The 12,718-nt window shown below is 41.1% G+C and overlaps 1 protein-coding gene across 1 annotated transcript; it reads right to left on the bottom strand.

Annotated features, from left to right (window-relative positions):
* Positions 1-7,865: 7,865 nt before the first annotated feature.
* On the bottom strand, positions 7,866-8,752 carry MED7 (mediator complex subunit 7). The gene has a single exon (XM_056858685.1). The coding sequence runs from the start codon at positions 8,748-8,750 to the stop codon at positions 8,058-8,060; it is 693 nt and encodes a 230-aa protein (XP_056714663.1). The 5' UTR covers positions 8,751-8,752; the 3' UTR covers positions 7,866-8,057.
* Positions 8,753-12,718: the final 3,966 nt, after the last annotated feature.

The following is a 12,718-nucleotide window of genomic DNA, read 5'->3' as shown; positions in this document are numbered from 1 at the left end:
TGCAATGTGGCCGGATCATGGCCGGCGTGCAATCCAGGGGCCTTCTTTCCTCTTCCCCCCACCCGCCATTCCCACTTTCAGCTAAATACTTCTCTGGGCACATGGATTCCCTGCCCCCCCCCCAATCCTGTCTATCATTAAAGGGCAATGGGTTCCACACCTATAGAAAATAGAGGGAAGCTTTGAGGAAAGCGCTGCCTTGCCCACCCACCCCCCAATTTGGACTCTGACTGTTCCAAAAGCAGAACAGAGCGAGGGTGGAAGAAAAATGGAGGAGACCAGAGGGACTGGTGCTTGTTTTTTGCGCTGGGGCTGGTGAACCGCACGAGGTAATCTGCTGGGCGGAGTTGGGACAGAGCTGGGGGCAGGCATAAAAAATGAGCCTGTTGGAAGGGGAGGCCTCCTGCAAAAGGGACAGACCAAACCGTTGTCAAATACAGCGTGCTTTGTTCCCATGAAAAACCAAAACTACAGATAATTGACAAGGATAAATCGCGGCCATGAAAAAAACATTTAAATCGTGGGTTTTTTTTTAGTCCGTGGCAAAACAGAAGCAAAATCTACTGTGAAAAATGCCCCTTAGTCATTCGTGGCCATGTAACCGTTTCTTGATCTTCATGAAACGTAATGTTCCAGTAGGAATATTAATACCATGTGCTTTGACTGAAGCTGCTTCAGAAATTATTAGTAAATTATTTAAAAAGTGGCTTCATATAGTGTCACTTTTATGACACATGGCTTTCTTTTGTGATTCAATTGGGAATATGCCCTTTGCACAGTTACATCACTTCCGTGCCAAAAGTACCATGAAAAAGCAAATATGCTAAGAACTCCTGTTCTTTCAGTTTAAAAAAAGAAGTGTTATCTATCAGAAACAAAACAGCATGAAACCAAAGCACTTAGTAGAAAGGCCTTTAGCTAAGAATTATAGTCTGGTTACACAGTCATCCTTAATCATCACTGGCAAATGTTATTTTATTTTCAAATGCATGTTACTTTTTACACTCACAGCTCTTGGTGTCACAGCTATGCAGTACATAAAGAGGGGAAAGATATAGCAGCTTATGTTACATAGCCACACCATTGAATGCATTCTATAGCAAAAGATCCCACAAGTTCTCAGAATGGAAGAAGGCTTATAAGCTCTTTTCCTAATGAAAATTACAATATTATTCAAATGTCTAAATATGGCACACTGTTGATGTTGAATTAATGCATAAATAATAATAATATATTAATTTCCCATGACCTTGATACCAATCAATCATACATAAATAAATAACATTAGCATATTAACTTTCTATCATTTGAGCAGCCTGATCCTACGTTTGTTTACTTAGAAGTAAATCAATATGATTTACAATAAGATCCTAAGCAGAGCTCTAAGTTCATTTAAGCCAATGTGTTTAGAAGAACATAACTCTGTTTAGGAGCACAGTTACTTCCTTATAAATTTGGGATTGGAGCTTTATTATGAAATCACAATCACATACCAATGTTTGAACTTGAACATCTATCCCTTTACATACTCTACAATAACACTATATATCTCTGAAGCGGTGACTTCAGAGAAATGTCATCTACTATCATTAATAATTTTATTAATATAGTTACCTTCAAACAACATAAGCAGGATCCACTCCAGGAACAAACAAAGGATCATGGTGAAGGCTGAGATGGCAGCACCAAAATACCTTGATACTGCTAGTAATGAGTATTTAATAGAAAAATGGTCACTTCCAAAATAGGTTTCTGACTTCTCTAATTTCTGAGCTGCATCCCACTTTGAGTCATGCATAGCACACAGTGTCAGACTCAAATGAGGCTTGCCTTTTCCTGTGGTTAACTTCGCATTCTCTGAACTAGCCAGTGCCCATGCCAGATGAGCAGTGTGTTATCTATGTTGAAATTTAACAAAGTTTCACAGCAAAGACAAAAGGTTCTGCATCGCTTTAGAGACTGGGTTTCCTGCTCCCCTAACCTATTCAGTCTCTGGGTGCCCAACACAAGGTACATGCAATCAAAGACAACCTCTGTCTGCACCATCACCTAGTGATGGAGAAATGTTCACGGAAAAGAAATGCTACCCCCTCCCCCATCTGAGGTTGGTGAAGGACTTTATACATAGTGTGAGCTGTGTCAAAGTGGCTACATCAAAGACATCCATCCAAGTTTCAGTCCAGCAAGCCAGGTCGGCCTGTTCCTCACACAATGTGTCTGATATTGTTGCAGTCTTATTTTTCACATACTTGGCCAAGGTTGAAGTGAACAATAAATAAATAAATGCCAGCTGCAATAGCCTGAAATGGTTACATCAGAACACCACATCCTCAAGAAGAGTAACTGACTGTATTGTATATATGATTTTAGCAGTGCTTCAGAGAGTTCTCTACCCACGTGAAATATGTAAGCAAGGACTTCCCATTCACTTCAGTGTTTGGTAAGAATACCACACACAGAGTTTGGGGTCCACACCATGTGTCATGCATAAAAATCACACAATTTACAGATTATCCCTGATTGCCATGCATGTGGTGAAAAAATAAAGCCTCTCTAAATGTTTAGAAAAAAAATCCTGGCCAGCAAGCCCAGCCAAAATATGTGGACTCCCCACACTAGACTAACCTGTCAAAAGTTCTGTGAAAATGTGGATGCATACTCAGAGTTTGTCAGATTATCTATGATATAGTGGGGAATAGTGTAGGACTGGTATCTGGGAAACCCGGGTTCGAATCCCCACTCATTTAAGTGAATCTCGCTGGGTGACCTTGGGCCTGCCATACTTTCTCAGCCTAACCTACTTCACAGGGTTGTTGTGAGGATAAAATAGAGGAGAGGAGAACAGTGTAAACTGTTTTGGGTCCCCATTGGGGGAGAAAGGCGGGGTATAACTGTAGTAAATAAATAAATCTAGTTGGCTTGGTGACCAGCAATACTTTCTAATATCTAGTTAAGACTTTGCTTCCCCACTTTGCATTTATTAAAATCCTATTTTAATAAATGATATATTGATATTACTAAATACTCTGTTGGTAATTGATGTTTATCCAAGCAAAACAAAACTTACTTTGTAACTTAGCAAAACAAGAAAGCAAAAAATTCATCCCATTCATCTCAGTAAATAATAGGGGGGAAATAAACTATCCAGAATTTTGTCGAAGGCTTTCACGGTCAGAGTTCATTGGTTCTTGTAGGTTATCCGGGCTGTGTAACCGTGGTCTTGGTATTTTCTTTCCTGACGTTTCGCCAGCAGCTGTGGCAGGCATCTTCAGAGGAGTAACACGGAAGGACAGTGTCTCTCAGTGTCAAGTGTGTAGGAAGAGTAATATATAGTCAGAAAGGGGTTGGGTTTGAACTGAATCATTGTCCTGCAAAAATGATTAGCACATTACCTTTGATACTTTTTGCAGGACAATGATTCAGCTCAACCCAACCCCTTTCTGACTATATATTACTCTTCCTACACACTTGACACTGAGAGACACTGTCCTTCAGTGTTACTCCTCTGAAGATGCCTGCCACAGCTGCTGGCGAAACGTCAGGAAAGAAAATACCAAGACCATGGTTACACAGCCCGGATAACCTACAAGAACCAATATCCAAAATTTGTTCACATGATATTCTTACCATGCACACTAAGGCTGATTTTCACAAGCCACTTCCTGTAGAGGAGCCCTGAGGCATTTCTATTAGTTTCAGGGTTGGTTTGCAAAGCCTGCTGCAACCACATCCTGATTAAAAAAAAAAAAAAAGGAAACCGTGTATTGCTGATTTCAAGAAGACAGTGACATTTATATTTTTGCTGATCCAACCATTTTTTCCCAGACAAAGGTCAGAGGCAGATAAACATACTACACAGGAAATGTGCTTGAAAGTGACAAAGGCATGACCAGTGCGCCCCCCCCCCCCCGGCAATTTATTAAGGCATTAGCAACACCCTTTTTCAAGCAATTGCTGTTTCTGTGGGGTGGAAACATTTCCTTACTTACATTCTGTGGGGAGGAGACATTTCATTACCTGAGAATGCTGATAAAGTACATAGAATAGTTCATCCCACATTCTTTGAGCTTCACATTCTTGGTGGATGGCCACCTGTGAAAGACATACTCAAATACCCATGATGGAAAAATTCCTTTAGAGTTCAGAAAGCGTTCCTGCCGTAGGTGTAATGAGGGGATAGTTGGACAGTCAAAAGTTAGTAAGTTTGCATGACTGGTGGGAGTTGTTAAGAGTCTCAACTGATTTCAAGTCCAGGTGTCTTAATTCTGCTACCAAATAAAGTTCTCAAATGCTATACATTGTGGAGCTTTGTTCTCCAAGGACATACTAGCCTCATCACTTTGGTGCTGAGCACGTCATTACAGAAGGATGTGTACTTGGAAGTCTTGAAGCAGCCAGTGGTCTGGTAGCTCCTGAAGAAGCACTGTTTCTGGTCCTGATGAATTAACTTAGTTAATTAGGCCAATCCACAATCTACCTTTTTTGAGCAGTCGCTGCTTTTTTTAATAGTAGTTGGACAACTCCAGATGCTCTTGGATGAAGCACGTACACTATGCATACTTTTATCCAGGTACAGGTGCCCAAGTTCATTTGCAAAGTGAATGCATGTCGGCTCTTTCTTGCATAAAGATCTGCACACATACATATGGGAGGTACACGCATTCACTGTAATGTGAACAAAGCTTCTAATGATGGGGGTGGCAGGGTGAGCGGACCAGTTGATGGTGAAAATACCTGAGCTGGATGGCTTAGCGCCCAGAAAGTTGTGACTCACACTGAAAAATTCTTAACAGGAGAAAAGAACTTCCAATCTTTCTGAGAATTATTTTTGGCATTATGTTCTCCATGTACTGTTTTCTAGCCTACTAGCCAAGAGCAGAATAAGTGAACGGTGAGCCAAGAAGTCCCTGATCAATTTGCACCTCACTCACACACTCACTAAATGGCCTCAGGCAAACCACATTCTTTCAGCTTCGAGCCTGCTTCTCCCCAGTCCCCCAGCAATGTGGGAAATGCTGACATGCTCTATGCAGTTGTCATCAGGATCAAGATAATATTTAGCACTTTGAACATGACTTGCTATATAAATGCTAAGTTTAAGTGGCTGTTCCCCAGATGATACTCAAAAGATTATACTGGCTTTCATCACAATCAGAAAGGTTCTATTTTTTTTCCTCCAGCTCATCACTCACTGGTGTATTTGCATTTTAAGAAAAACAAACCAGGAGGAGCATGTAGCTCCCCTTTTCATACCCAATATAATTCTTTGTCGCTGCTTTCTAGCAGTACTTACATGCTAACTCCTTCTATTACTGTTTTATTTTCCTACAGAAACCCAAGTTGTTGAACACCATCCTGACTACATGTCCCATTTTCTTGTTTCCTCGTTTGCCCAGAACGACTTCATTCTTGGTTTAAAAAAAACCCAGATTTAGAAGAAGTGGAGAGATCAGTGTCTAAGACTTTTCAGTATCACTAAGTATTGTACCAGGAGTAAAGAGGGTTGTTTTAGACACATGCTTTACTTTTTGTATAGCTTTAAGCTACGGAATAAGTCAGAACTTTGTCTCTATAGAGATGACACATCCTCATGGGTAGTTACAAATAAAGGTAAAGGTCCCCTGTGCAAGCACCGGGTCATTCCTGACCCATGGGGTGACGTCACATCCTGACGTTTCCAAGGCAGACTTTGTTTGCGGGGTGGTTTGCCAGTGCCTTCCCCAGTCATCTTCCCTTTACCCCCAGCAAGCTGGGTACTCATTTCACCGACCTCGGAAGGATGGAAGGCTGAGTCAACCTTGAGCCGGCTACCTGAAACCAACTTCCGTTGGGATCGTGGACTTAAATAAGACTTACACTGTACTTAACTGTCACTTTTTGAAGGGATAACTTGACTACTGAAGTTCCCAAGCACAGCCAACACACCATAAGAAAAGTTATCAAAATTAAAGGAACTCAGGTTATGCCCAGGATAATCCTAATTCATCTAGCAGTATTTTCAAATATCATTGAACTGTATAAAAATTACTAAAATAAAAGCTTAACTTAGTTAATTTTACCTAAACTCAGCTCTACTTTTTGAATGAATATGGTTTAGTTCTCTTTCATGACTAGACATCAACAGAAGTGCCAAGTACATGAGAACCAACCAATGTGTGTATGCAGAGGTATAATGTTTACTGGCTATGAAATTGTCTCAAAGCACAAATAATGAACATGTATGTGACTCACAAAACTAAGATATTCCCATAAGGTATGATGTGAAGTCTCATGTTTAGTAAGCATTATTGGCATAGTAGGAGCCCCGTGGCGCAGAGTGGGAAACTGCAGTACCGCAGTCCAAGCTCTGCTCACGACCAGAGTTTGATCCCGACGGAAGTCGGTTTCAGGTAGCCGGCTCAAGGTTGACTCAGCCTTCTATCCTTCTGAGGTCGGTGAAATAAGTACCCAGCTTGCTGGGGGTAAAGGGAAGATGACTGGGGAAGGCACTGGCAAACCACCCCGCAAACAAAGTCTGCCTTCGAAACATCGGGATGTGACATCACCCCATGGGTCAGGAATGACCCGGAGCTTGCACAGGGGACCGTTGCCTTTTTATTGGCATAGTAGATAAGAAATAAACAGTGGTAATGCTGGGTTTTTTTTTTTTACAGCTAGACATAGGGGGAGTTGTCTTTTATACTTATGATGGGATTTGCTACAGCAGTGCTGCTCTGTTGATGTCTCACAGGGAAAAGCATCACTGGGCAGAATGTGCTGAATGTAAGAAACAACCCTTCTGTGCAAGAATGGCAAACTAGGAACTAAAGTTTGTAGAAATTTAATGCACTCAGATTTAACACAATGCCTTTCAATTAAACCCAAACAGATGCAAATATTTCACACAGAAAACAACATACACAACAGTTATAGCTGACAAAGAGTGGTATGACCTTAAAGAGGACTTTTTAAAACTTAGCTGGGCACAGACAAATTAACTGTGGCATCGTCAGTAAAGCAACAATATTCCCATTAGATCACTGATGACACTAAAGATAAACCGTAATATTGCCACTCACCCTTGTCTCCTTGATTTACTGCCAAGTCCAGACATTAACAGGGGAACTGTATGCAGTTAGTCCACTCTAAGCCTATAGAAAACAGTCAGCCTGGATTGGAGTAATTCTCCTCAAGACTGCACTGCTACATTGCAATCCTAAGGAGAGTTACTCCAGTCTAGGCCCATTCATTTCAATGGTTATAGACTGGAGTAACTCTCCTTAGCATTGCAATGTGAGTCAACTTTCTTGTTCCCAGAGCAAGTAGTACAGAAGATGCTTTTTCACACAACAGGGCCATGGTGCAGTTCACATGAAGATGGCAGGGTTCATTCTGTAAGATCCAAGCTAGTTTGGTGTGAGGGACACACAAAGCACTCAAGACAGATTTGTATCAAAACTGATTTTTAAGTATGCTCTTCTGAACAGACAGCCAATATTTTCTTTTCTTTTAAAGGTTAATAAAAACACCAAAATCTTCACATGTGCCGAAGCACTGTTGCTAGAAGCTAATGCACCCACACTTGGCTGCTTTCTAACTCAAATTACAGACACATAACTCTAATTGTGTATAACTGTATATACAGACATATAACTTCTGCATTATTGCAGCATATTGTTTTGCTTTGCCTACAACAAAGAAAAATCAGCAGAGATTCAAAATTGTTACAGCATTTCTAACATGCATGAACAAGCCAAATAACAATGGAAGTTCAGGAATGACCAATGATACTTCAGAACTAGTGAACAATGGACATGGACTAATTTTTCCCCAGAAGAACAATAACCTATTATACTTTTTTCTTTTCTTTAAAGGCAAGTTTAAAAAACAAAGAACACACTGAAAAGCTACAAAAATATATCATTTGGGTTTATTGTCTCTTACAGACTACGTTCCATGATTGCTTATTGCTATAAAAAGGCAGCATAGAAGAAAACAGCATATCAAACTCTTTCACATCAGTTTCAGTCTTATTTGCAAGATTATGGTGACACAAAAGGAATATCAAGGCCCCCCTTTCATGTCAGTTCATCAATAATCATGCACATGGAAGCATCTTTCTCCAAAACTTGATCCTTCTTGATGCTAGAACTTGCTCTCTGCTGCTCTTTCTGCCCAGGGCAATTGCTGCTGTCCTCTGTGTCCATGGGTTCATTTTTTATCCTCATCCCTCCATCTGAATGCGGCAAATCATCAGGCAAAGTGGCCAGGCAGTTCTGGATCATTTCAGCGACACGCTCTAAATGCTTCTGGAACCTCTCAGCCGTCTCCAGACGTTGGCGCTTCTGTACTTCCATCATGACCCTCAGAGTCTCTCTGGCTTGGTGAGGCCGATATTCGTTTATCAGATGATGCACATGAACAAACAGTAGTTTTAAGTCTTCCAGCTTCTCCTCCCGTTTTATGCTGCCAGGGCTCCTTATCAATATATCCAAGAGGTCCAAGAAATTGACCAAGATAGACATGTTGAGTTTCCTCAGTTCTTTCTTATGGTCAAACTGCATGGGATGCAAACGGTCAATGCCTTGGCTTTCCAATGGTCGAATGATGAGGTCATCACACTGGAACTGGTTTCCAAACATCATATAGCTATCTTTTATAGGTGGTGGAGGCTTAGGGGCCACACCTTTCCGAATATTTTCATCTGTATATTCTTTAATATACTGCATCGGAGGAGGAGGGAGGGCACTCACTTGCTGAGGTTCACCCATTGTGGCAGATACTAGCTGAACAAATTAACAAAATTTTAGTTTACTGCCCACGTAAACTAACATTCCCACTTAGTTATTTAGAATCACAGAATCATAGAGATATTGGGGAAAATATGTTAGGTTAGGATAAGCAGTTTTTTGTTGTTGGGTTGAGAACAAGCATTAGCCCTATATTTATTCACATACTACATTATTTGTCATCAAGCTAATAAAATTATAAGAAGCTGTGAAAAAAGTAGTGGCTAAAAGAATTAGAAAATGTGGTAGTTAAAATACAAAACTCTGAATGCTGAAAAATGAATTTGATCCCTAAACATTTGGGCTATCACCTTGATCCAAAGAGTTTGTCAAGGCCTGGATTTACATACACTTTTATTACCAACATCTGAAGGCTCATCTGAATTCCATTTTTAACAGAAAGTAGGGAAGGCGATTTCCAAAAATTACTATTTGTGCCATCTAGTGGTTCAAAACTGAAAACACCTATCTGAACATTATTAAGGAAAACCAAAATTTGTTAGGCTTAATTGATTTCAAAACATCACGTAGCTATCTTTTAAAAGGTGACAGAGGTTTAAGGGCCACAGCTTTCCAAATATGTTTACAGCAAAACATTAAAAATCCTGTCTTCAATGCATTATCACCGCAATGCATGTTGCTCACTCATCCTTTTCTAGCAAATAGTCTGATTCTCTAAACTGTAAGCACGTGAGCCTCCCCCTTCCGTAGCTATACAGGAGGGACTTAAAATACAACACAGGCCAAGTATGCTCTTTATGTTCTGCATAAACAGTTTAAAGAGAAAGATGTTGAGATGGTCATAAACAATGGATGAGAACAGGGCCCTTCCAGCCTACGCAATATTTTTACTTTCGGCATGAGCTTTGTCTGTGCATGCAAGCATTTGGGAGAAGGGCCATGCAATGGTTTCCAAGTGCTCGTGGGGACTGAGATTGGGACTAAGATTGCTCATGGGGACTGAGATGGGATGACATCGCCAACTTTGTAAATTAACAGAGCATTCCTTACCTTTTGGTGGCCGGGGACGGCGCAGCCATGGCGTCTCCTCCGAACCTGTATTCCGGCCAATGAAAGGCTTTAAAAAGCCTTTCGCCAGCTTTTTAAATGGAGCATTTTACCCTGTTGAGAACATCGAGGCTGTGCCTGCTAAAAGCACCGGCACATCCCCTTTTTGGCCTCCTAAGGATTCTTGTCCTTGGAGGTCAGGAATGGGTTATTAGGCTTACTCGATTCTGCAGACCTCTGAATGACAGTAAATCATTCATCAGTCCAGCATGTATAATGCATGTAATAGCAAGAACTGGAAGAAGGTGGGAATCAAAAATAAACAACCTTGTATCCCTTGAGCCAAGAACACAGCTTGGTCATGTGGAAATTTTCTTTTACCTGAACAACAAGAACTGTGTATTTTTTTGGATAGCTAACATTGCTTGTTCTGGAAGCTACTATGTTCTGAGAGATAGGTGCATCAATATTTTCCATATTCACTAAATGAACGATAAGCAAATAAACAGATTAAACTATGGCAAAATTAACATATTTTATAAATAACAGATCAACGACTGAATTTTATGAAAAATTGAATGTATTTTTAATCATAGTCAAAAATTGGGAACAGAAATAGAATAAAAAATTTAAGAAGCAAATGTTTAAGAACAGTAAATGTATTATTAGATAGCGAAATATAAAGAGAACATAGAGAGGTGTAAGTCAAAGTTAATAATTGAAATATAATTTCAAAGTAAGCTCCAATATAATATATAAACATAACTAATAAGGTTGTTACATGTATGTTTATGTGTTTGTAAGTGTTGTGTTGAAAAATAAAAATTGAAAATCCATATTCACAATAATCAGCAGACAGGTTGTTTGTAGTTTTATTGCCACAAAAAGTTATCTGGTGGCACTTAGAAATCCAATTCTAAGCACCGGTTTTCCTTTGTCTAAGGGAACAGCTTTCAACAGGGATAGTTAACAGGCACCTTCAAATAATATGATGCCTGAAACTTTAATTGCTCTGTACTTTCAGCCACAATTTTGTGTAGTCTGAGCCTGTGAAGCACCAGTTTGAATGTGAGGTTCAGAAAAACCTGGGCAAAAATGTAATGATCTAGCTTCTAAGCATTTTACAGAGCAGGATTTGCCACCACAAGCCATGGTTTACTTAAAATGCTGTCTGAATCATAATACACAAACCTTCCTCCCTAAAACTCATTGACCATCTCAATATAGACCTGCCTGACAAATAAAATCTCAGCAGCTGGTTTTGAAAGTGCTCTCCTTCTAAGTTTATTTGCCTTTGAAATCACGGCACCTGCCCCATAAAACAGCAAAATAGGGCCAGATAATACAGCGGGTCAAACCCTTGCAGCATTTTTAAATGGCCAAATTTCTCTCTACAATGGTGTTGGCAGCCACAGGTAGGACCCATCGTTACCACAACATCTAGCCTGGCCCTCACGTGCCATAAAAACATTAACTGAAATGCACACCATCCTCCACCCTACAATTTGATACCTAACTTTCTGCAGGAATTAACAAAATATGGGATTCCTCACCCATTACAAAAGTTAACTAGTTTAGAACAGCCACAGAACGGTCTCTACTTTGGGGGCTTGGGCTGAAATTTCACATAACTGAACGCCAACCTGAATTCCCTGCATTGTATAGCCTCTTGGCCCCGCTGCTGATCTTTCATTTATTGACCCAACTATATATAAAATGGTTGCGCAGTGAAAATCCACTCTTCGCCTACGAAGCAGTTTGGGGTGGAATAAAATCTGGTTAGCGTTTAAGGTACCATAAGACTCCCTAGAGCTACAACAGCCTAACACGGCTTCCCTTCCAGAATTACGAGCCTTAGTCAGCCTACGACTCAAGACCCACACAAAGGAGGGGACAGACTCAAAAAAAACCGAGACCAACAGACGCCCTCACCTCAGCCTCCCTCACAGCTAAGGCGGCGACGGCTTCCGCTCAGCGGACCACACTTCCCTCCATCTCCTCGCTCCCCAGCACAGAACCACTTCCGGCGCTTTCTACTCAGCCCCTCGCCTCCCTATTGGCTCACGCTGCGGGATCATAGAGAGCGAACTGCAAGAAAAGGAAGGGTGTCTAGTCAGAAGGCGCCGCCGAGAGCTTCCGTTTGCTTTCCATTGGATGCTCCTGCTGCCAATCAGAGATGCTTCACTAGTCCCTCCCCTAACTCCTCTCTCCGGTCCTCGTCTTTTCGCATCACAGGACAGAGGGAGCGTGCGCGAATGCACGCGCATGCGCCTTAGGTCGTCGCGCATTCACTCGTCAATCTGCGCAGTTGGAGGGAGGTCGGAAATATTCACGCTTCTGCATTCAGACAAGGGGTCGAAACAGAACTGCTCTGACTTTTTCACGCATCTTGCAAAGTGGGAAAGCTTGTGCTTGAGTGTTAAGTGCCGTCAAATCGCATCCGACCCAGGGCGACCCTATGAAGCAAAGTCCTCCAAAACGTCCTAGATTTAACAGCCTTGCTCAGGTCTTGCGAACCGAGTGCTGTGATTTCCTTTATAGAGCGAATCCATCTCGTGTTGGGTGTTCCTCTTTTCCTACCCTCTTTTCCTACCATTGTTGTCTTTTCCAGTGACTCTTGTCTTCTTTAAAAGCTTATGGAGCAGTAATTTCGTCCTTTCATTCCGTATACAAGAAATTTATGAAAGTAGTTAAAACTATTTTACTTCAAGCGACACTGCAAATCACTTGGATGCCTCTAGTGCACTTTAACTAAATAAGTTAGTAGCACCTTGTGCGTGTATGTAAAGTGCCATTAAGTTGCAGCCGACTTATTTTGTCCCCTTATGGGGTTTTCAAGGCAAGAGACTAACAGGTGGTTTGCCATTGCCTTCCTCTGCATAGCAATCCTGGTATTCCTTGTTGGTCTCCCATCCAAATACCAACCAGGACTGACCCTGCTT

The sequence above is a fragment of the Euleptes europaea genome, chromosome 1, assembly GCF_029931775.1.
Source record: "Euleptes europaea isolate rEulEur1 chromosome 1, rEulEur1.hap1, whole genome shotgun sequence".
Classification (NCBI taxonomy): Eukaryota; Metazoa; Chordata; class Lepidosauria; order Squamata; family Sphaerodactylidae; genus Euleptes; species Euleptes europaea.
Note: the sequence above shows the minus strand (reverse complement) of the source record. Positions and strands in the feature narration are given on the sequence as shown.